Source organism: Portunus trituberculatus, chromosome 32 (genome assembly GCF_017591435.1).
Source record: "Portunus trituberculatus isolate SZX2019 chromosome 32, ASM1759143v1, whole genome shotgun sequence".
NCBI lineage: Eukaryota > Metazoa > Arthropoda > Malacostraca > Decapoda > Portunidae > Portunus > Portunus trituberculatus.
Window position 1 is genome coordinate 607,288 of NC_059286.1, and position 25,088 is coordinate 632,375.

The window sequence follows — 25,088 nt, forward strand, 5'->3', positions numbered from 1 at the left end:
CCAAGCTGTCATTTTTATGTCATTTTTTTTCAAATTTTTATACCATATTATAGTACAAAAATTAAGAAATAATACAGTATAAAAAACTACATAAAAAATCATAACAACATACATTTTAAACCATCTTATTTAGCATATATGACACCATATAGAACACACAGGTATATAAGATGCACAATTATTTCAGCACGTTAAATTCAAGAAAAAAATGTTTAGTATATATATATACTAAAGTAAATATTGTTGAAAGCAATCTAGCAGCACGTTACACATGCAGAAAACATTTATCTTTCCTCGTGCTCCTTAGTTGCTCTTCTCACTATTGCCAGGCACTTATCATTTCTTCCATAAAAGGTGGCTCAAAAGTTCTTGCAGCTGCTCTTTTGCCATGCTTCTTGGCATAATCTACCACTTGTAGTTCGTAGGAGATTGTGTAGGTCGACCTTTTTCCTCCTGCTGCCACAACCGTGAGGGTGTTGATGTGTTTGTTATGATCACGAACTTGCTGTTAGTCCTCATTGTCAGATGGCATTGAGTCAGGGTGCCACAGTTGATATTTAGAAATATGCATTAGCCTCACAGGTTAGATTGCTTTCATTTTTACGATAAATTGTTTTTAAAGTGATAATGGTAGTAATGATAATAATACCAGCGATAAAACAATGATGCATGCAGTTAGAGTAGACAAAAGTACTTGAAAAAGGTGTGTCCTATATGCCGTTAAATACGGTGGATGGGTAGACTGGGGAAATATGTGAAGCACTATTTCTCAATAGAATTATATAGAAAAACTCAACTATCATGTGACGTCATAACCTGGGAATTTTTTAATGATGGGCATGCAATACTAGTAATTTTGTGCACGATATCAACATAAGTGCATCTTTTTATAAGTATGCGCAATAGCAATGAAACGCGATAGCAGATAGTGCGATAGCAGAGGGTTAAGTGTACAGTAAGTATGTCTATCAATCCAAACCTTGATAATTCAAATTTTTGAACAATTAAAATTTTTGAAGAAGGGGTGAAAAAATTTATTCATGGTCAAAATTAGGGTCCAGCTCAAATTCAAACCAGCTGCCAGAAACATCCTAGCAAAGAGGGTTGGAAGTAGACAATGCTAATGAAGCTCTCCCTACCTCTGACCAATATGGTAGTGATGAGCAGGAACTGATGATTAAAATATTCAGGGAACTGATTCCATTGGCTGGTGGAGCCAGTAGAATGGGTTTTGTGACGAATTGGCAGAGCACGGTTGGTGAATACCAGAGACTGTATTAACAAAGATTCTTAACAGTGAAATTTTTTAAAAAAATTTATGAAATAAATGTAATAATCTATCATAGATTTTGTAAGCATATGAGCACATAAATTAGTGTATATGCACAAGCAAATTTCATCAAGCATAAGGCATGCGTATTTTGTCTCATGTTTACATCTTTCAGCACAGCTGCTATGCTGCTCCCACCAAGCAGTGACTCATTTCTACCCTCATTTCTTTAGTATGAAGATAATGACCCCTAAGGCCAAAAAGGCTAATACAGGAAACCTAACTGGACCAATTGCAAGACTCTCCTTCCTCATACAGTCAGAATTATGAGGATAGATGTAGCTTGAAGGCTACATCTATCCACAAAAAAGCTACATAAGTGCTCTATTACAAAAAAGGTATAGGAGACACCAGGAAGGCCCAAGGTAATAATTGTAGGACAGCTGCATTCCTTTTTGGGTAAATAACTATTCGATGGTTCAATATTCAATAATGTATTCACATGATCGATATGAACTGATACCATTTCCTCATTTTTCAATGTACGAACAAACCCAATCTAAACATGATTTCACAAAAATGCGAGATTTTTACTATATAAAATATGCACACCTAACATCACAAATCCAGCAAATTTCAATCAAAGGTGTCTTATCCAACTTAACAGATTTTTCTTTGCATTGTGTTGTTAGATTAAAATTAACAAAAGTACATCCAGCATGCAGCTGATAAAAAAATCAGGAAGGGAAAAGCAACAAACCAACCTTAACGTGATGTGTTCAGTCTGTTGTTTTTGTTTTATGGGTTTTTCAACAGGCTGGACCTTTGCTTCATCCTCACTGGAACTGCTTGCTCCATCCAGGTTAATCACATGCAACCTCCTGCGTGGAGCCTCTCTTCTTTTTCTTCCTGTAAAGCATAATCAGAAAGACACAAAAGGAAATATCTTGATTTTTTAGCTATGAAAATAAAAATAGGTTTTTCAACAGGCTGGAGCTTTGCTTCATCCTCATTGAAAAAGTTTGCTCCATTGAGGCTAATAATATGAAATGTCTTTTTTTTTTTTTTTTATGTAGGAGAGGGCTAACCAAGGGGAAAAAAAAAAAAAAAAAAACCCACTTGGGTGCTGGTTCTCCACAAGAAAGAAAAGTGTTAGCCAAAATTATGGAGCAAATGTCTTGATACCTCCCTCTTAAAAGAAGACAAGTCATAGCAAGTTGGAAATATAGAAGCAGATAGGGAGTTCTGGAGTTTACCAGGGAAAGGTATGAATGATTGAGTACTGGTTAACTCTTGCCTTTGAGAGTTGGACACAATAGGGATGAGAAGAAGACGAAACCCTTGTGGAGTGAGGCTGCATGGGGAGGGGAGGCATGCAGTTAGTAAGATCAATAGAACAGTTAGTATGAAAATAGTGATAAAAGACAGGAAGATGTCAAGGCTTTCACTCACAGTCGGTTTGCTCCCAAAGACGAGATTACGTTATCCCTGTCTCAGAAGTTTTAAGGGTCTGGATATTAAGAGAAAATCTCACCCTCCCCAGCTGTCCGTGGCCTCTACTCACTGCACAACACTATTATAACTCTGCTTACCTCCAACAGTCTCCCAAGGCTTCACTCTGGTGTTATGATCAGTTACGTGAATAATTGGAATAATTAAAAAACAAGACATAAATAAACATAGGTATATTACATAAAGAAAATATAGGCAATGCATGAAATAATACAAAAATAAAATATCAATGATACACATATAAATCATGGAAAAATATTAATTTCATAAGAATTAACCCAGGGGACGACACTACTCCAGATCAGTGGTCCCCACAAATCTCAGCTGAGATAAGATCAAGGCTATATAGCTGGACACATGGATTGCAATCAATCAATACTCTCAAAATTAATCTTTAACTCCACATATCAAGAAATGCCATAGTAACATCCCATCTACACTACTAATTCAACACAGTATGAGCAAAAACAAAATATCCCCAAAATCACGCTCTCCCTCAGTTGACGCCACGACCTCCTAAAGACTAGTCACCAACAAGAAAACACCACACAACCCATGAAAAGTCTCCAAGATCCACTTATAGTCACCACTCCCACTATGTGGTCCTTCCCACTCAAGAGCCACTCCACATCACCACTTGTTTTCACCACAGCTGGTCTTGCCAGACCTTATAAACACCACAAAAATCTCCCAGATAACATCACCAACCTTTAGGACAGGAACACAAATAACCAACACACTTTATACCCATGACATCACCACAAAATTTCTCCAATACCACCAAAACACATCCATCCCAGGAGGCACCCGCTGAGGAAGAGATAAACAAAAGGAGCGCGGGCTCTCACAATGCAATGGGGGCAACAAAAAAACGTATAGCCTTGCGCAAAGACATTACTCCTTATTCTACATTTAAATTCACTCATCATAAACATAATATTAATAATAATATATATAGACAATAAAATAAAGAAAATCAAGGCACAAACCGTAACAAAGAGATGCAATATTTTGGCGGTGAGAATGAGGCTGAAGACAGTCAGTCAGAGGAGGGAAGTTGATGAGACAAAAAAATTTTGATTCCACCCTATCTAATAAAACTGTGAGTGGAACCCCCCTAAACATGTGAAGAGTACTCCAAGCAGTGGCGGATAAGGCCCTTGTACAGAGTTAGTAGTTGGAAGGACGAGAAAAACTGGCAGAGATGCCTCTGAATGCCTAACTTCATAGAAGCTGTTTTAGCAAGAGATGAGATGTGAAGTTTCCAGTTAAGATTATGAGTAAAGGACAGTTTGAGGATATTCAATGTGGGAAGAGGGAGATAGTTAAATGTCATTGAAGAAGACAGGATAGTTGTCTGGAAGGTTGTGTCGAGTTGATATATGGAGGAATTGAGTTTCTGAGGCATTGAAAACTAGATTTTCTCTGCTCCAATAGAATTCTTAGAAAGATCAGAAGTCAGGCATTCTGTGGTGTCCCTGCATGATCTGTTGACTTACTGAAGGGTTGGTTGCCTCTGAAAGGACATGAAAAGATGCAGGGTGGTATAATCAGCACAGGAGTGGATAGGGCAAGAAGTTTGGTTAAGTATCCCAGGTCCCCTGTGGGATCCAGGGGCTAGGTTAGGTTTGGTTTGATTGGACCCCCAAGGGAATACCAGACAGCTATGTTGCTATTAACTGTGAAACAACCAGAAAAAATAATTTGCTGGCAATTCTCAGCATATCATGAGAGAGGGAGGTCAGATCTACTGGAGTGTTGGTAGATCTTACTAACAGCATCTCCTTATGTATTCTTTCTTCACCCATCCCAGTGACAACAAACTAGAGAACCTGGTGGGATTTATGGGTGGAAAACACAAAATTGAATCAAATTTGATCACCAAGAGAAGTAGATGGGAAAAACATTATTTTAGTTTTTTAACCAAAGCTACTAAACCTAATCTAACCTACTGAACCTAACATGCCCAATTCTTAATCCCCTCAGTACCGTCCCGTACACCCGTATGTGATGGGGAGGTATGGTACTACATACCATCACGTACACTGGTACGGGATACATTCAGAATAAATGTTTAAAACGGTTTGGCTGCCTTGTTTGGCATCTGGCATGGTGGTATTAGCAACTAGGATGGTCTAGGCTCCGCCTACTCTGTGACAGCAGCAAATCAGTGAGTGATACATTACGACACATCACGATGGGGTGGCGTGAACCAAGAGTGACGTAACCTAGTGCCGGTTTGTCTGAGTAGGATTATCGTGCTCTGTGCTCCTGCTCCATGCCATTTTTGTCCAAGGAACTGTGCTGCCTTCTCTGATAATGGAGGTGGATAGTGACTGTAGCTCTGGCTCTGAGTACTTGCCTGCTGACTCAGATAATGAGTTTAGTGATGATGATGAGTATAGTGATGAAAGTGACTTAGAGGAACTGAGTGATAGTGAGTTACTGGAGGAGAATGAGGCGGTGGTTGACTCTGGGTGCACGTTCCTGGCTGACATATTCAATGACGTTCGCCCTCACGTCATCCCTGAGTTCAGTGACCTTGACTGGGGGATAAATGGACATGTGCCAAAGTTTTCATGTGCACGTGAGGCGCTTTGTTACTTTTTTGATAATCACCCAAGTCATGTCACAGTGACCTGTGACCTGACAGCTTATACCTGACCTCTACTCTACAGCACTGTGGTGCAGTCTTTTTTTGAGAGAGGGACTCATACTATAGAGTTTTTTCATAATTATTATTATTATTATCATTATTATTATCATTATTATTATGTGTTATTATAGTGTGTATTATGTGGAAACCATTTATATTCATATGTACAGTGTACTTATACAATAAAAATGAATGAAAGTGACAAATACGAGCAAGTTTAGTGAGCGATTATGCGGGCGGTATAGAGGCGAGTTTCAAGCCTAAGGCGATCGGTGCCGAAGGGGTTAAGAGCATTTTCCAGCTAATATTTGTAGTAATTATTAGACCATGAAATTAATGCAGTTCTTTGATGTTTGCTACATGAAAATTATTTCAGATTGTTAGACCATGAAATTAATGCAATTCTTTGATGTTTGCTACATGAAAATTATTCCAGATTGTTAAACTGGATTAATGATGGTGAAGTGTGCACAGTGGGTACAGGCCCACCAAGGCAGATAAAGCAAATAATGAAGCTGCTGGGTCTGCTACTCACAGGCCATCAGTGCTCAAGCTTTCCCCTGTCTCATAGGCCAGAGATAAGGAATAAGTGGATGGCTGCATTAAAATGCGAGGACATAAACTGGAACCCAGACCATACTGGTGTTTGTGAACTCCATTTCATCCCATAGGACTTTCTGCAGGAGACCTACAGGAAAGCGGAGTGTCAATGAAAGATCCTGAAGACCAATGCCATTCCCTCAGTTCTGAACTATTATCCACAGTTAGTAGTTGTGTGTGCCACCATCCAAGACTGTTGACATTGAACAAAGGCTCAATTGTCATTTTTTAGTACATTTTGACTTTCATTAATTATGAAAATATTTTCAGTATTGCCAAGCCTAAGCAGATAGTTGCAAGGCTAACACATATGGCTTCACTATCTACAAGACTGAGGGAACTACAGCAATACCTCGAGATATGAGCTACTTGATAAAAGTTTTTTGAGATACAAGCCATAATTTGGTCCCTTTTTATATATATATATATATATATATATATATATATATATATATATATATATATATATATATATATATGAGCGAAATTTTGATATGAGTTGTGCTTCGGGGTGCTGCCACTAGTTGGCGCAATGATCTAGCCTCACCTGAGCTAGTATCTACATATCTTATGTGGATCTCATGCACTGTGATTATTCTTTTATAATTTTCACAGTATTTACTTACCTTTTTTATGTTAAGAGAAAATATAGTTTTGATTTACATTTAATATTTACATGTGATTGGTGCCTGCATCCCTTCTTTCCTCCCTCCCTCCTCCTCCTCTGCTATTCACTACCATTAGCTGAAAATGTCTATCTCCAAGATAGGAACACTAAGTAAATTTTTGCTTTTATTTATTTTTTCTTTTTCTTTTTTTATGTACTGATAAAGTATACATGTGTACATAACTGTAAAGGCATAACAAACTTCTCCCATCTCCACTACCTCCCTCATGCACGCTTATCATATGCTTATCAAAGAGAAGGGGAACAATGTAAACAAATCTTTGCATTTGCAGCAGGGTAATGGCCCATGGAATGCACCCCTCCTGAGATATATAGGTTCTCTTTGAATGTGCACCTTATTTAATGCATTTCTGGCTTTAAGTGCACCCTCAATTTGTTTCTATCACTCGTATAATGTGCAAAATTTCCAACTTTATGAGCACTTGGAGAAAAAAACTTTCATTTGAGAACAAAATATATTTGCTATAAATTTATTTTTTCCTCCAAAAACCAATAAAATAAATTTAAATAAATTTAGAAATGATATTTCAACAACAAAAATAACAATTAAATGTCAAAATATATAAATTAAACATTACACAACAAAGAACCAACAAGACAGTTCCATTCCGTGTAAAAGGGAGGTGATGGCATAGTGGATAAGGTGGTGAGCGTGGGATCGGTCAGACCACATCCTTCTTTGAAGCTATGCCATTTGTCCAGTGGTTTAAAATTATCTACATGTCACCATAATACCCAGGATCTAGGTGGTTAGACCAAAGATGTGCTTGCATGGTGATATGGACCCTAATATGGGTACCAATACAATATAAATAATTGCCTGCGCCACTAATGGGAAAAGCTGAACAGTGCTTCCCACATATACTCTTCAAGTATGCCTACAGGCACTATAGGCCATAACATAAAAATAAATAAATAAATAAATAAATAAATAAATAAATAAATAAAAATAAAAAAATTCTTTGGTCCAACCATGTTATCCCAGCTTGTCTATGTTATGGTTTCATGTTTCACATTTGCTAAGCATTATAATATTTTTTACCTTTGTAGGTTGGTGATACATAATATTTGTGATCTTTCTAGGTTCGTGAATATGGCTCCTTCCAAAAATGCAAAGGAGAATGGTCCTACAGATATAACTTATCAAGAAACGAAAAATATTTTCGCTTCAAGAGAAACTAGACATCATAGCCAAGGTTGAGGCACATGAGAAGCTCCGTGAAGTAGGCAGATTTTACTCTATTAATGAGTCTACAGTGCATAACATGGTGAAATGCAAAGATACCATAAAGAACACAGTGCAGGAATAATCGATATGGCGGCCCTTATGAGGGGGTCTCAGGGGTCAGTCGTGGTGGGTCCCGGACCCAATCTTATTTATAATATAGGGTTCTGTTATTTGGTTAGTGCGTTTCCAATACATGTGCACATTTTCTTAGTCCTTTTCCCATGCATTAAGGGAGAACCACTGTATAAAACCAGTTTATCGATCTATCTATATTCTCTTCTGTTATGTCATATTATGTTTTTATACAATACAGTGGAGACTCAATACTCAAACTTAATTAGTTCCAAATGGCTGTTCGAGTATTAAAAAGTTTGACTATTGATACCTATAAATCAGGTAATTCGTTCCAATGTTATCAAAACCTCAAGTTTATAAAAATTTAAATGTATTTTTTTACAATTTTGTTTTGTACATACCGTAAGTGAAGGCTGGTGATGGATAACTTAGAAAAGGAGGGGAGAAGGGTGGGGAGGAGGAGGGAGGTCACCAGAGGATGTCACCATCCATGAAAATGTCTTATGTAACTTTTCTCCTGGTGTGATTTCTGTAAATCTACTAATCGAGGGCTATGGCTCACTTACACTTGCACTCTCACCTGATTCTTTATTTTAATCACTACTAAGCCTCTCTGGTGTCATCGTAAGTTTCTAAATTAAAAACTACTGACAGAACGCAGAAGATTGTTGTTTATCTCAAGACTGCGGTAGGATTAATGATGTGCACCACCATCCAGTATACTGGTATTACCAGTAATACGACATCAAAACAGTACATTGGCAGCTGCAGGAAGGGAGATGACAGAGCCTTGTATACGACCAAATGTGCGGCTGTTTGATTACCAGATATTTTCATCACTAATAAGCCTTTGATGTTAATGTAAGTTTATAAATGAAAAATTACAGATAGAATGCAGGAGAATGCTATTCTGATGACCGTGGCAGCACAAGTCACAACTGGTGGAGGGGGAAGGGGGACGCCAGGGAACCTTTGTTTACAACCATGGGTGTGGACGTTCAACTATTAGGTATTTTTTTCAAGTATTAAATTGAACTTTTGTGTTCGAGTACTGAAAAGTTCGAGTATTGAGTCCCCACCATATTTGTTATTTAAAGATACATTTTTCTTACCTAAAAACATGTAAAAAAAAAAATATTGGGTTGCTCTTTTTGGGGAGGCTGGAATGGATTAGTGATATTTCAATGCAGTTCAATGGAGAAAATTATTTTGAGATACAAGCAATTTGAGATATGAGCTCCGTCACGGAACGAATCAAACTCTCGTCTTGAGGTACCGTTGTATTTTCAATTTCTTTTTTCCAAGTCCCTCAGAGGTTGTAAACTTGCAAACTTCTAAATTCTAAAAATAGAATAATAAATATATGTGTGCTTTGTATCATTCTAAACCAAGAGTATGCATTTTTCTGAACTAGATTCTTTGTATTGTTTAGAATATTTTAATGTAAATCTTTGAATTATGTTAATTTTTAGAAACTAGAATTTTTAGGATGACTTATACAGTATCTGATAAATTTGACTTACTTTTATTGGACCATGTACTATATTTATATCATTGAAATTTTATACTTGTATTGCTGTCGTGGTCAATAAACTAACTAACTAACTAACTAACTATGTGTGTGTGTGTGTGTGTGTGTGTGTGTGTGTGTGTGTGTGTGTGTGTGTGTGTGTGTGTGTGTATTTACCTATTTGTGATTACAGGGCTCGAGCCTCTCTTTGTCCACACTTGTCCAATTTTTTCTTCATTTGACTGATGCTCGCTGCACACACCACCTCCACACTCAGTTTGTTCCATGCATCAATGCTCCGATACGGGAAGCTATACTTCTTGATGTCGCTTGTGCAGGAATCTTTCAATATTTTCTTTGGGTGTCCTCTTAGGTAATTACTGGATGCCATCGTGATCAGGTCCTCCCTATCCAATATGTCCACTCCATGTACTATTTTGAACATTGTTATCATATCCCCTCTAACTCTTCTTTCTTCCAACTTACTTAATTCCAGCCTATTTAACCTCTCCTCATACGGTACCTCCTTAACCCTTAACTTCCGGGGATTAAAATATTTTTTCCTGTCTAATGACGGGGAAAAATGGTACACCTAAAAATTGTCAGAACACAGTTTGAATACTGATAATTATTTTCTCTGTGTTATTCTGAATACAATGATGTACTTTCCAGCTCGATATGACGTCTGAGAGTTTAGTTATTGCCTTATCAAAGTTTCCTCCTCCGAGTGTGACCAGTCAAGAGGAAACAGCCCGAGAGCGACGCGCGCTCTCTCTCTCTCTCTCTCTCTCTCTCTCTCTCTCTCTCTCTCTCTCTCTGTGTGTGTGTGAGAGAGAGAGAGAGAGAGAGAGAGAGAGAGAGAGAGAGAGAGGAGGAAGGAAGGACATATTATCACTGATTTCTGAGACACGTGTGTGTGTGTGTGTGTGTGTGTGTGTGTGTGTGTGTGTGTGTGTGTGTGTGTGTGTGTGTGTCATATATCACTGATTTCTGAGACACGTGTGTGTGTGTGTGTGTGTGTGTGTGTGTGTGTGTGTGTGTGTGTGTGTAAGCATTACTCTCTCTCTCTCTCTCTCTCTCTCTCTCTCTCTCTCTCTCTCTCTCACACACACACACATGCCTGCGTCTCCTAGAAACACTCTGTGTCCTTGACACATTATCTGGAGTCTGTTCTTCATCATTATTGCCTTCACTGTCACTTATACTGTGTAAGAGTCTCTGTCTCTGTCTGTTCTCCTGAGAAAGCAGGTGAATGATGCTCTACATCCGTGTCCTCACTACTAGTCTCTTCACTTTCCCCAGTTTCTTCTTCTATATATTCACTGTCACTTTCTTCTAGCTCAGAACCACTGCTAAGTAAAGGGTTCTGCCTTGCTCCATGGTGATTTACAATCTGACCCGATCCTTCGCTGTTATCACTGACCTTTCTACCCAGCGTCACGGAGTTGCCAAGTGTCGCCCATAAACGGGAAAACAGTTCAGTTACCTCTAAAATTAGGAGCTCTTGTGGAAACACTTGTGTGGTAAAAGATGCCAGATACTTACTCACCATCCGCCTCAAGAGGCGAGAGACTTAAATTACGCGGAAAAATCTTGATTACTGGGACGAATCCCGTCACTTCGGACGTTCTGACGCAAACGTTTATATACGACCGCCGGAAGTTAAGGGTTAAAGTCTGGTATCATTCTTGTTGCTAACCTCTGTACACTTTCCAGTTTCTTGACATGTTTCTTCCTGTATGGTGACCAAATTACTGATGCATATTCCAACTGTGGCCTAATCAGGGTGGTCAATATTTTCTTTATCATGTTCCCGTCCAGGTAATTAAATGCCCATCCTATACCTTGGAGCATGCTATACGTTTTTCCAAATATTCTATTAATGTGCTTTTCTGGAGACAGATTACTCTGTACAGTCACTCCGAAGTCTTTTTCTTCACTGACTTCAATTACAGTCTTTCCCCCAGCTGGTAGTCCTTATGTGGTCTATATTTAATTCTACCCATTCTCATTCCACAACTTTTGTTGGTATTGAATTCCATTTGCCACGTCCTGCTCCATTCATATATTTTGTCCAAGTCCTTCTGCAGTATATTACAGTCATGCATATTCCTCACTCTCCTCATAATCTTTGCATCATATGCAAACATATTCATATAACTTCTCACTCCCTCTGGCATGTCATTTATATAGATTAGGAACATGATGGGACCAAGCACCGAACCTTGGGGAACTCCACTGGTTACCTTCCTCCACTCTGACTTCACTCCCTTCACTACCATCCTCATTTCTCTACCTGTCAAATAATTTCTCATCCACTCAGTCAGATTTCCCCTTATTCCTCCGATACTACTTAACTTCCACATCAATCTGTTATGTGGTACTTTATCAAATGTTTTTTTTAGGTCTAAGTATACACAATCAACCCATCCATCCCTCTCTTGTAAAATATCTACCACTCTTGAATAGAAACAAAGCAAATTTGATACACACAATTTCCCTTTTCTAAAGTCAAACTGTTTCTCACTTAGTATTTCTTCGTTTTCCAGGAACTCACACCAATTGCTTTTGATCACTTCTTCACATATCTTACACATAATGCTGGTCAATGAAACAGGTCTATAATTCAATGGTTCCATGCGACATCCACTTTTGTAAATTGGTACTACATTTGCCCTTTTCCATTCTACTGGCACCTGTCCCGTGTTGATAGATGTTCTTGTTAAATCTAAAATTGGATCTAGCAACTGCTCTTGACATTCTTTTAACATTCTTCCAGATACACCATCTGGTCCCATTGCCTTGTTAACATCTAATTGACTCAAAACTTTTGCAATGTCACTCTTTGTTACTATAATTTCTTTCATACATCTTGTCACAGGTAACATCCAACGATTGAATTGTGTTTCTTCTGTGAATACTTTGCAGAAATTCTCATTCAATTTTTCTACAATGACACTTGTATCTTCATATATATAATCTCCAACCTTTAGTTTATCAACTGTTTCTTTTTTCTGTAATTTACCATTAATGAATTTATAAAACATTTTGGGATCACTTTTACAATTCTCCACTATTCTCTGTTCAAATTCTTGTTGTGGCCTTCTCACTTGAACATATTTATTTCTTGCATTCCTATATGCTTCTCTCTCCACTTCCTCATTATTTCTATTGTATTTTTCCCATGCCTTTTCCTTCTCTCTTTTTGCCTTGTCACAGGTTTTGTTAAACCATTGATCTCCCTTTAAGATTTTCTTAGTATATTTTGGCACAAAGTTCTCTGTGGCCTCACTATATATTTCCATAATTTTTTTTTTTAACTGCATGTTTGTTTCCAGGTACATTTCAAAAATAATTTCTCAACTCCTTATATCTTCCCTTAGCATAATTTAGGCATTCCTCCTTGTATCCAACTTCATTATCTTTGGTGAACCCCACCTTTACCTCAAATTTCAATAATTCATGATCACTCTTCCCCAAAGGACACTCATACTCAATCTCATTTTCTAGAATTATTCCCTTTGTGAATATCAAGTCCAGTCTCGACGGGGCATCACCCCTCCTTCCCCTTGTTGGATGCCTCACCCACTGTGTCATCAAATTTCCCACCGCATAATTTAATAGCTGCTCACCCCATTCTCCACCATTCCCCACTTCAAAATTCTTCCCAACTGACGTCTTTACAGTTGAAATCTCCAACTATAACCATTTTTGCTTTCTTTGCAGCTTCATTTCTCATTCTTTCTAATGATTGTTTGACCATGCATTTGTTTTTGGTGGTACATACACAGTTACAATATTGATATCTTGCCTTCCATCAGTCACCATCACACCCACCACTTCCTCCTCGTCTCCTCCAAGGCACACATTTTGCACTATTAAGTCTTTTCTTGTTAACACAATTATTCCACCTCCACTTTTATTCACTCTATCTTTTCTCCACATTCTATAATTTTCCCCCCTCCAAACCAATCTATATTCGGTCTCAATTTAGTCTCCACTATACACATAATATCTGGTTTATCCCTTATCAGATAGTCCATACACTCTAATCTTTTTGATAGGTAGCCATCTATGTTAGTATATGATACTCTTATGTCTTTCTTCCTTATCTGCTTCTTTGTCTGGTCTTTTACTCCCTCTCTTTTGTCCACCACTTCCACACTTTGTCGTTTCTTATTTTCCAAAAAAAAACTTCTCTTCTTCTGTTCTTGCCTCATTCCTCTCTTTCACCTATGTCACCATTTCTTTCATCCTAGTCCTTTCCTCCTGTGACATATTTCTTCTTACATAAATCATGTTTGTCTCTTGAGAATTTTTCAGCTTCCATGCATTTCTCAGTACATGCTCAGCAGCTACTTGGGATTTTAATGTTATCTTCATGGCTCTAGACTTTCCTTCTTCATACTTTCCCAATCTCATATATTCCTCAACTTCTTCAAATGCATTTTTTTCTTCCAAGATCTTATTCAGCATGGTCTCAATCTTCTCTTCCTCCTTAATTTTTCTCTCCTGCCAGTTTCTTATATTATCTTCCTTTAATCCACTCACTACCACACACTTTTTCTTTTCTGCAATGCTTCTCACCATTGTCTCTCCTTGCTGTAAAACTTTAACAATCTCCCGTTGGGCCAACTCACTCTTTTCTTTTTCTTGTTGTTTAATTATTTCTCTAAAACTGTTATGCACTTCTTCATTGTTTTTCTTTACCTCCTCCAGCCTAGTGTCCTTGTTTACTTTTCTCCTCTCCTTCTTTTAGTTTTCTTTCCATCTCGGTTATTTTTACAGTTAATTCTTGACACTGTTTTCCCAGGAGCGCATTGTTACTTTCCAATTCCAGCTTTTGTGTCAACAACTTGCTATTTTCTCTGGTAAGCATTACGACCTCCTTACACAAGGCCTCATTTTCTCTTATGACTCTATCCAACTTTTTCTCTATTACCACTATTGTTCCAATTCTTTTCTCCATATTCTTGATTCTTCTGTCTAAACTCACCTCCCTCAGTCCTGGGGAATCCAAAAAACCCACAAACGAATCTCTTCTCGCTTCTGCCATGTTTACGGTTATCAGCTGTTTGCAGGTTGATGACCGCACAAACAAACTTTTCACACACTTCACCTCTTCCTATTCTGTGACACTCCTTACTTTTTCCCACTCATCACCTCATTGGACCATAGAGACATTGCTATTACTGCTTGGGCCCTGCATATACACGTATAGGTAGATGTTTGATGCCTTGGCTGGAGCCCCCTCCCCGACGTCTTGTCAGCTCAGTGGTCCGACGTGTGTGTGTGTGTGTGTGTGTGTGTGTGTGTGTGTGTGTGTGTGTGTGTGTGTGTGTGTGTGTCCTCCCCGACGTCTTGTCAGCTCAGTGGTCCGACGTGTGTGTGTGTGTGTGTGTGTGTGTGTGTGTGTGTGTGTGTGTGTGTGTGTGTGTGTGTGTGTGTGTGTGTGTGTGTGTGTGTGTTTGATGCCTTGGCTGGAGCCCCCTCCCCGACGTCTTGTCAGCTCAGTGGCCCGACGTGTGTGTGTGTGTGTGTGTGTGTGTGTTTTTCACTGTTTGATCTGCTGCAGTCTCTGACGAGACAGCCAGACGTTACCCTATGGAACGAGCTCAGAGCCCATTATTTCCGATCTTCGGATAGGCCTGAGACCAGGCACACACCACACACTGGGACAAGAAGGTCACAACTCCTCGATTTACATCCCGTACCTACTCACAGGTACTCACAGGGGCTACACATTAAAGGAGACACACCCAAATATCTCCACCCGGCCGGGGAATTGAATCCCAGTCCTCTGGCTTCTGAAGCCAGCGCTCTAACCACTGAACTACCAGGTGTGTGTGTGTGTGTGTGTGTGTGTGTGTGTGTGTGTGTGTGTGTGTGTGTGTGTGTGTGTGTGTGTGTGTGTGTGTATATTCACCTAGTTGTAATTTTACAGGGCCTGGGTATCATACTCGTGTGGCCCCGTCTCCATATCTACACACATCCAACTTTCCTTTAAAACTATGCACACTCCTCGCTGACACCACCTCCTCACTCAAACCATTCCACACCTCCACACATCTTTGTGGGAAACTATATTTCTTCACATCCTTCAAGCATATTCCCTTGGCTATCTTTTTACTATGCGATCTTGTAGTTCTATTTAAGTTTTCCTCTCTCAGCATCATTTGCTCATTATCCACTTCATCCAGTCCGTTCAACAGTTTATAAACCTGTATTAAATCTCCTCTTTCTCTTCTTTGTTCCAAGGTAAGCAAATTCATTTCTTTTAATCTCTCCTCATAGGTCATTTCTGCCAATTCCGGAACCATTTTTGTTGCCATTCTCTGTAATCTCTCCAACTTCCTTATATGCTTCTTTTATAAGGGGACCAAACCACTCCAGCATATTCCAATCTTGGTCTTATTACCGTACTAATTAATTTCTTCATCATATCTTTATCCATATAATGGAAGGCTAATCCAATATTTTTATCAAATTATACGTTTCTCCAAACATCTTATCAATATGAGCCTCAAACTGCCCATGGTCTTGTATTATCACTCCCAAATCCTTTTCCTTTTCCACCTTTTTCAACACTACTTCTTCACCCATCTTATATGACCCTCTTGGCCGTCTTCCACTCTTCCCATCTCCATCACATGACTTTTGCTCAGATTAAATTCCATTTGCCACCTCTTGCTCCACTCCCAAATCTTATCCAGATCTGCCTGTAAAATTTCACAATCTTCTTCACTCTTCACACACCTACACAACTTCGCATCATCCATAAACAAATTAATATAACTGTTTACTCCTCTGGCATGTCATTAATATATACAAGGAAAAGTATTGGTGCCAGCACTGAGCCTTGTGGGACTCCACTCTCCACCACCAACCAGTCCGACTTTGCATCCCTTATTACCGTTATCATCTCCCTCCATCTCAAGTAGTTTTCCATCCACTTTAACACTTTTCCTTTCAGTCCTCCATAAATCTCTAATTTCCATAGCAGTTTCATGTGAGGTACCTTGTCAAAAGCTTTCTTTAAATCCAAATATACACAGTCCATCCATCCCTCTCTCTCTTGTATTTTGTCAACCACTCTTGAATAAAAGCTCAGTAGATTTGTTACACATGACCTCCCTTTCCTAAAGCCAAATTGATGATCCGATAATAACTTATGATCCTCCAATATTATATATTATCCAATATTTCTTTATCACCCTCTCACAAATCTTACCGACCACACTTGTTAGAGACACAGGTCTATAGTTAAGAGGCTCTTCCTTACTACTTACTGTGTGTGTGTGTGTGTGTGTGTGTGTGTGTGTGTGTGTGTGTGTGTGTGTGTGTGTGTGTGTGTGTGTGTGTACCTAATTGTATTTACCTAATTGTAACATACGGGAAAAGAGCTATGCTCGTGTTGTCCCGTCTCCATATCTATTAATGTCCAGCTTTTTCTTAAAATCATGAATATTCCTTGCGTTGACCACTTCCACGTCTAAACTATTCCATGCTTCCACCCTTCTATGAGGAAGCTATATTTTTCACATCTCTCCTATAAGTGGCCATTTTAGTTTTTTCCCATGCCCTCTCGACATTCTTCCATTCCACATACACAGATCTTCCCTATCCATTTTTCCATGCCAATCATCACTCTGTATATTGCTATCAGGTCTCCCCTTTCTCTTCTGTTTTCCAGGGTTGGAAGTTGCATTCTTTTCAGTCTGTCTTCATAAGTCAAATCTCTTAAGTCAGGCACCATTTTCGTTGCAGCCCTCTGTACTTTCTCTAGTTTCCTTATGTGTTTCTTTAAGTTCGGAGCCCACTGTATTGTTGCATATTCAAGCCTCGGTCTTATCATTGCAGTAATTATTTTCTTCATCATTTCTTCATCTAGATATCTGAACGCCACTCTTATGTTCCTCAATAAGTTCAATACTTCTCCAATTATTTTGTTTATATGTCTCTCTGGCGATAGGTCATTGGTAATTGTCACCCCAAGGTCTTTTCTTCATGACTGGTTTTATGTCTTCATTTCCTATCTTGTACATACTCCTGATTCTTCTTTCACTCTTGCCAAACTCTATTTTCTTGCATTTTGTCGTGTTGAACTCCATTTGCCATGTACAGCTCCATTTCCATATTCTGTCCAAGTCTTCCTGGAGTAGTTCGCAATCTTTGTCACATCTCACTTTTCGTAACAATTTTGCATCGTCTGCAAATAGGCTCACATAACTGGACACCCCATCCACCATGTCATTTATGTAGACTGCGAACATTACTGGTGCCAACACTGATCCCTGTGGAACTCCACTCTCCACCAATCCCCATTCTGATGGTCTGTCCTTAATTATTGTTCTCATTTCTCTTCCTACCAAAAGTCTTCCATCCATTTTAGTAAACTGCCATGCACTCCTCCTACCATTTCAAGTTTCCAGATCAGTCTCTGGTGTGGTACCTTATCAAAGGCCTTTTTTAAATCCAGATATATTCCATCAGCCCAACCATCTCTTTCCTGTATTACATCTATCACCCTCGAATAGTAACATATCAGGTTTGTCGTGCATGAACGCCCTTTCCTAAAACCAAATTGACACTCACAAAGTATGTCATTTTCTCCAAGAAGTCTGTCCATCTAGTCTTCACCACCCTCTCACACATCTTAGCTACCACACTTGTAAGTGACACTGGTCTATAGTTCAATGGGTCTCTCTTGTTACCTGATTTATAGATTGGGACAATGTTAGCTCTTTTCCAGTCTTGGGGCACTACACCTTCCCTTAATGAGGCATCAATTACTTCACAAACTTTTTCTGCCAATTGCTCCCTGCATTCTCTTAAAATCCATCCTGATACCCCATCAGGTCCCACAGCTTTTCTCACTTCTAAACTCCCCATCATGTTCTTGATCTCCTCCACCGTTACTTGAAACTCCTTCATAATCCCTTTCTGTTCCATTACCAGTGGTTTGTCAAAAGCAGTCTCCTTTGTGAATACCTTCCGAAAGCATCCATTCATAGCCTCTGCCATTTCCTGGGATCTTCACTGCATACTCCATTTACTTCTAAACTTTCAATACTTTCTCTATTTTTGATGTTGTTGTTCACATGTCTGTAAAAAAGCCTTGGTTGGTCTTTACATTTATCAATTATATCCTTTTCTTGTTTCTTTCTTTCTTCTCTTCTAATCAACACATATTCATTTCTTGCTCTTTTGTAACTTTCCCACTGCTTAATCCGTCTTTTCCTTCTCCACCTCTTCCATGCATCCTCTTTTCTTGTTCTAGCCTTTTCACATCTATCGTTAAACCAGTCCTGCTTTCCAACTTCTCTATGTTGTCTTATTGGTACAAATTTTTCTCACCTTCTTTGTATATTTTATAAATTCCTTCCACTTTTCATTTGCTCCTTAGCACTCTTGAATTTCATCCAATTTGTCTCTTGAAAGAATTTCTTTAGGTTTCCAAAATCTGTCTTGGCATAATTCCATCTTCCCACTTTATATTCTTCATTTCTTCTAGATTTCTCTTCGTCTATCACCTTGAACTCCAAAACTGCATGATCACTCTTTGCTAAAGGGCACTCCACCCTCATCTCCTCAATGACCATTGGCTCTGTACTAAAGACCAAGTCCAGTCTTGACGATGCTCCCTCTCCTCCAAACCTAGTATCTTCTTTGACCCACTGAGTTAACACATTTTCCATTGCCAGTGTCAATAGTGTATTTCCCATGTTGTCTCTGATCCTTCCATTGACCAGTCCTCCCAACACACCTCTTTACAATTAAAATCTCCCATCATTATAGTTCGTTCACAGCCACCCAACATTTCTTCCAGACATGTTCCTGTATCACTTATCATTTCTTCATATTCCTGTACTGACCATGCATTTGTCTTAGGTGGTACGTACACCACTATGTAGTGCCTCTTTTTCCTTCATTAGTTTCTGCTCTGATCTTTAGCACTTCTGCCTTTCCCATACCTTTTTCACTTGATCCACCTTTATATCTTTTTAACCAGCAACATCACTCCTCCTCCCATCTTACCTACTCTATTTCTTTTCCAAACGTTATATTTCCTTCTCCAACCTTCATCAGGTCTTCTCCTCTCTCAGTTTTGTTTCAGTAAGACCCACAATATCTGGGTTCTTGTCCCTCAAGTAATCGTTGAGTTCTAAAATCCCGATATCACTCCATTTATGTTGGAATACATTACATTTCGCTCATATGTAAGTTTCTTTAGTCCTTTCTTGCTGTACTTTTCTGGGTTATGAACCACTTCCTCAGTCTCATATCCAAGATTCTCCAGAAAAACTCTTTCTTCTCCTCTTCTGTCCTCTCTTCATTTTTTTCAAAGCCTCCTTTCTCAACTCATTTAACATTTCTCTTTCCTTTTCACCGAGATCTCTTCTCAACCAAATCTTCCTTGTTGTTTCCTGCTGGGCTAGCCTCCATGACTTCTCCACCAATTCATCTACATCCTTTTGTGACTTAAGTTTGATTCTTATTGGCCTCATACCTTCTCTTGTGAACTTTCCAATTCTATGGAAGTCCTCTATTTCTTGTACTAGGTGTGTGTGTGTGTGTGTGTGTGCGCATTTACCTATTTGTGTATTACAGGGCCCAAGCTATGCTCTCTGTGTCCTGCCTCCTTGTCCACTCCTGTCATATCTCTCTTTCATCTGATTGACACACACCGTGTCAACGACACCACTGCTCAGTTTATTCCACTTATCAATACTACGATGCGGGAAACTGTATTTTCTCACGTCATTTAGACAGATGTCTTTTATTAATTTTTTTTCCATGTCCTCGGAGATGATTACTTGTGGTCACCTTTATCAATTCTCTGTCCAATATGTCAATCTTGTTCACCAATTTATACATAGTTATCATGTCTCCTCTTGTTCTTCTCTCTTCTAATGTGGTCAGCCACAGTTTCCTCAGTCTTTCCTCATAGTCTAACTCCCTGAGTCCTGGTACCATCCTTGTTGCCAGCCTCTGTACCCTTTCCACCTTCACCACATTTTTCTTCATATGCGGTGACCAGACACAAGCTGCATATTCTAACTGGGGTCTTATTAACGTACATAATATCTTCATCATTCCTTCAACTAGGTAGTGGATTGCAAGGCCAATATTTTGAAGCATGTTATATGTTTTCAAAAATATCTTGTTAATCTGTTTCTCCGGTGACAAAGTGTTTTGCACGGTTACTCCTAAGTCCTTCTCCTCATTGGTCTCTTTAATTTTCTCATCACCCAGCCTTGTTTGGTCTGTATCTACTTCTACCCATTTTCATAACATGGCTCTTGTTTATATTAAATTCCATCTGCCACTCTTTACTCCACTCATATATTTTATCAATATCTTCCTGTAACTTGTTACAATCTTCCACATTCTTTACTCTCCTCATAATTTTAGTATCGTCCGCAAACATATTCATGTAACTGTCTATTCCTACTGGCATATCATTAACATAAATAAAAAACATGATGGGACCAAGCACTGACCCTTGAGGAACTCCACTGGTTACCTTCTTCCACTCGGACTTCCTTCCTCTCACCACTGTTCTCATTTCTCTTCCCACTAAGTAATTTTCCATCCATTTTGCTAGTTTATCATTTACTCCTCCAATCTTCTTTAGTTTCCACATCAGTCTATTGTGTGGTACTTTATCAAAGGCCTTTCTCAAGTCCAGGTAGATAGCATCCACCCATCCCTCTCTATGTTGTAGTATGTCAGTCACTCTTGAATAAAAACATAATAAATTGGATACACACGATCTTCCTTTTCTGAAACCAAACTGCCTTTCACTCAGAATGTTTTCACTTTCTAGATACTCACTCCACTTAGCTTTAATTACTTCTTCACATACCTTGCACAATATACTAGTCAACGATACTGGTCTATAATTTAACGGTTCCATTCTACTACCATTCTTATATATAGGCATAATGTCAGCTCTTTTCCACTCTTTCGGGACTATTCCTGTTCATATGGAGGTTTCCACAATATCAAATACAGGGTTCAACAATTGATCCTTACATTCTTTTAGCAACCTCCCAGATATGTCATCAGGCCCTATTGATTTATTAATATCCAAATTGCTTATAATTTTCCTTTCATCTTCCTTAGTAACCATTATGTCCTGCATTTGCTTTATTTCCGTAGGCCTTTCTCCTATAAAATGCTCCTCCTTTGTACACACTTTGCAAAAGTTGTCGTTCAAAATTTCAGCTATATCTCTAGCATCCTCATATACTTCTTACCCATTTTTTACCTTTTCTATTGCCTCCCTTATATTTAGTTTTCCATTTATGAATTTGTAAAACATTTTAGAGTCACTATCACAGTTTTCCACCACTCTCTGTTCATATTCCTTTTGTGCTGTTCTCCTTACTTCAACATATCTATTCCTTGCTATTTTGTAAACTTCTATTGATAATACTTCACTGTTTTTCTTAAGTTTCTTCCATGCCTTTTCTTATTAAACCACTGTTTATTATTTAAAGTCCTCTTTCTGTGATATGGCACAAACTTTTTCACAGCAGACTTATATAAATCCATAAATTTATCGTATTTCAATTGCATATCCCTTTCCTGGTATACCACGGACCAGTCAATTTCATTAAAGAACTCCCTTATATGGTTATAATTTGCCCAAATATAATTTAATTTTTTCTCCCTGCGTTCCACAATCTTATTCGTGCATAATTCCATATCCAGCTCAAAGCTTAGGACATCATGGTCGCTTTTCCCCAAGGGACTTTCATGTTCAATTTCCTCTTTTAGAGAGATGCCCCTGGTAAATATCAAATCCAACCTTGCTGCAACATCTTGTCCCCTGCACCTTGTTGGTGATCTCACCCATTGTGTCATCAAGTTATTTGTTGCTACCTTTAACAATACCTCTGCCCACTTACCACCGTTCACCACTTCGTAGTCTTTCCACACTATTTCCTTACAATTAAAGTCCCCGACTATCATCACTCTATCCTTTCTGATGAGTTCCTGCTTCATTCTGTCTAGAGTATTTCTCATCACCATTTGATACTGTTCATATTCCCAAACACTGGTTCTGGGTGGTATGTATACTGTTATAATATTAATGTCCCTCTTATCATCTGTTATAAGCATACTTATCACTTCCTCATTTCCCTTACTAAAGTTCACCTCCTTCACTATCAGATCCTTCTTAGTAAAAACCATTATACCACCACCTCCTTTATTCTTTCTATCATTTCTCCATACTTTGTAGTGTTTTACATCAAACCAATCTAGCTTTATTTCAGGCCTTAACTTTTGTTTCCACCACACACATTATATCCGGTTCATTGTTTCTTAGGTAATCCATACATTCTAGTCTCTTAGACAGAAATCCATCTATATTCATGTATGTCACTTGAATTCCATTCCTAATCTCTTTCTTCCATGTTTCAGTCAGTGTAATGTCTATTCCATCTGTTTTATCCACCACTTCTTCAGCCTCCCATTTCTCATCCTCCAAAAAAACTTGGTCTTTTCCTCCTCAGTTCTTTCCTCATTCTTCTCTCTCACTTCAGTTACAAGCTCTTTCATTTTCATTCTTTCATTCTGTGTCATATTTCTTCTTATGTAAATTGTTTTGGTTTCTTCGTAGTCCTTAAGTTTCCAGGCCCTCCTCAGCAAGGCCTCAGCTGCCACCTGAGACTTTAACTTCAATTTTAATGGTCTACTCTTGCCTTCTTCAAAAGCTCCTAGTCTCACACTTTCCTTTACCTCAGCATATAGGCATTCTTCCTCCTCGGAGATCTTATTCAGTAAAAACTTAATCCTGTCATTTTCCTTATCGCTCCTATCTTGCCAGTTCCTGTTAGTTTCCTCCCTCAAACCTGTTATGATCACGCATTTTTTCTTTTCAGCAATATCTCTCACCACATACTCATTTTCCTTCAATGCCTTTACCATTTCACTGTGTAATCGCTTTATTTTCTTCTTGCGTTTTCATTATCTCCTTAAAGGACTTTTGTACTTCTTGGTGCTCATGTTTCATTTCCTTCATTTTGGCATCAATTAGGTTAAGGCATTCCTCTTTCCCCAAGTCTCCTTCAGATATTTTCTTTTCCATTTCGAGGAGTTTAGCCTTCATCTCGTCACATTGTTTCCTTAGATGTTGATTTTCTTTCTCCATTTCCACTTTCTCCTTCAATAGCTCTTTATTCTCTCTCGTTAACATATAGATTTCTTTTCTGAAGGTATCGTTCTCTGCTATGACTCTATCTAATTTTTCTTCTATGGATCTAATATTTAGAAACTTACTTTCTAATGCCTGAATTCTGGAATCCATGTCTAATTTATCTAGTCCACTTGGAGTGGTCACGAACCCCTCGAAGTGTGTGTTTATTTATTTATTTTTTTTTTTTCACTGTTTGATCTGCTGCAGTCTCTGATGAGACAGCCAGACATTACCCTACGGAACGAGCTCAGAGCTCATTATTACCGATCTTGGGATAGGTCTGAGACCAGGCACACACCACACACCGGGACAACAAGGTCACAACTCCTCGATTTACATCCCGTACCTACTCACTGCTAGGTGAACAGGGCTACGTGAAAGGAGACACACCCAAATATCTCCACCCGGCCGGGGAATCGAACCCCAGCGCTCTGGCTTGTGAAGCCAGCGCTCTAACCACTGAGCTGTGTGTGTGTGTGTGTGTGTGTGTGTGTATTTACCTAATTGTATTTACCTAATTGTAACATACGGGAAAAGAGCTATGCTCGTGTTGTCCCGTCTCCATATCTATTAATGTCCAGCTTTTTCTTAAAATCATGAATATTCCTTGCGTTGACCACTTCCACGTCTAAACTATTCCATGCTTCCACCCTTCTATGAGGAAGCTATATTTTCACATCTCTCCTATAAGTGGCCATTTTTAATTTTTTCCCATGCCCTCTCGACACTCTTTCATTCCACATACACAGATCTTCCCTATCCATTTTTTCCATGCCAATCATCACTCTGTATATTGCTATCAGGTCTCCCCTTTCTCTTCTGTTTTCCAGGGTCGGAAGTTGCATTCTTTTCAGTCTGTCTTCATAAGTCAAATCTCTTAAGTCAGGCACCATTTTTGTTGCAGCCCTCTGTACTTTCTCTAGTTCTCTGTACTTTCTCTAGTGTGTGTGTGTGTGTGTGTGTGTGTGTGTGTGTGTGTGTGTGTGTGTGTGTGTGTGTGTGTGTGTGTGTGTGTGTGTATTTATCTAGTTGTATTTTACGGGAGGGGAGGCTATGATCGTGTTGTTCCGTCTCTGTCTTGAAGTCTCTTCTGTAGTTGTCTTTTCTAAGTTTTAATCCATGTCCTCTTGTGTCCCTTCTGTCCCTCTTCAGCAGGTTGGTCCTATCAGGAAGCTCCATATTATTCATTATTCTGTAGATGGTCAACAGGTCACCTCTTTCTCTTCTCTACTCCAGTGTTGGTAATTCCAGTCTCTTTTCATACATAAGAGCCGACAAGGTTGGGGCCAGTTTGGTGGCCGCTTTTTGTATCCTTTAAATTTTCCTGATATTCTTCCTCC

General features: G+C 38.8%; 1 protein-coding gene and 1 non-coding gene across 5 annotated transcripts in view; both read right to left on the reverse strand.

Annotated features, from left to right (window-relative positions):
- Positions 1-25,088, reverse strand: part of LOC123511860 — a 77,947-nt gene that overhangs the window by 37,278 nt on the left and 15,581 nt on the right. For all 4 annotated transcript variants that reach the window (XM_045267915.1, XM_045267912.1, XM_045267914.1 and 1 more), the window contains one exon: positions 2,035-2,179. In XM_045267915.1, the coding sequence (XP_045123850.1) occupies positions 2,035-2,179 (145 nt within the window). The remainder of the gene's footprint in view (positions 1-2,034; positions 2,180-25,088) is intronic.
- On the reverse strand, positions 15,309-15,382 carry Trnal-cag. Its single transcript has one exon. It is a non-coding gene; the product is annotated as a tRNA-Leu (tRNA).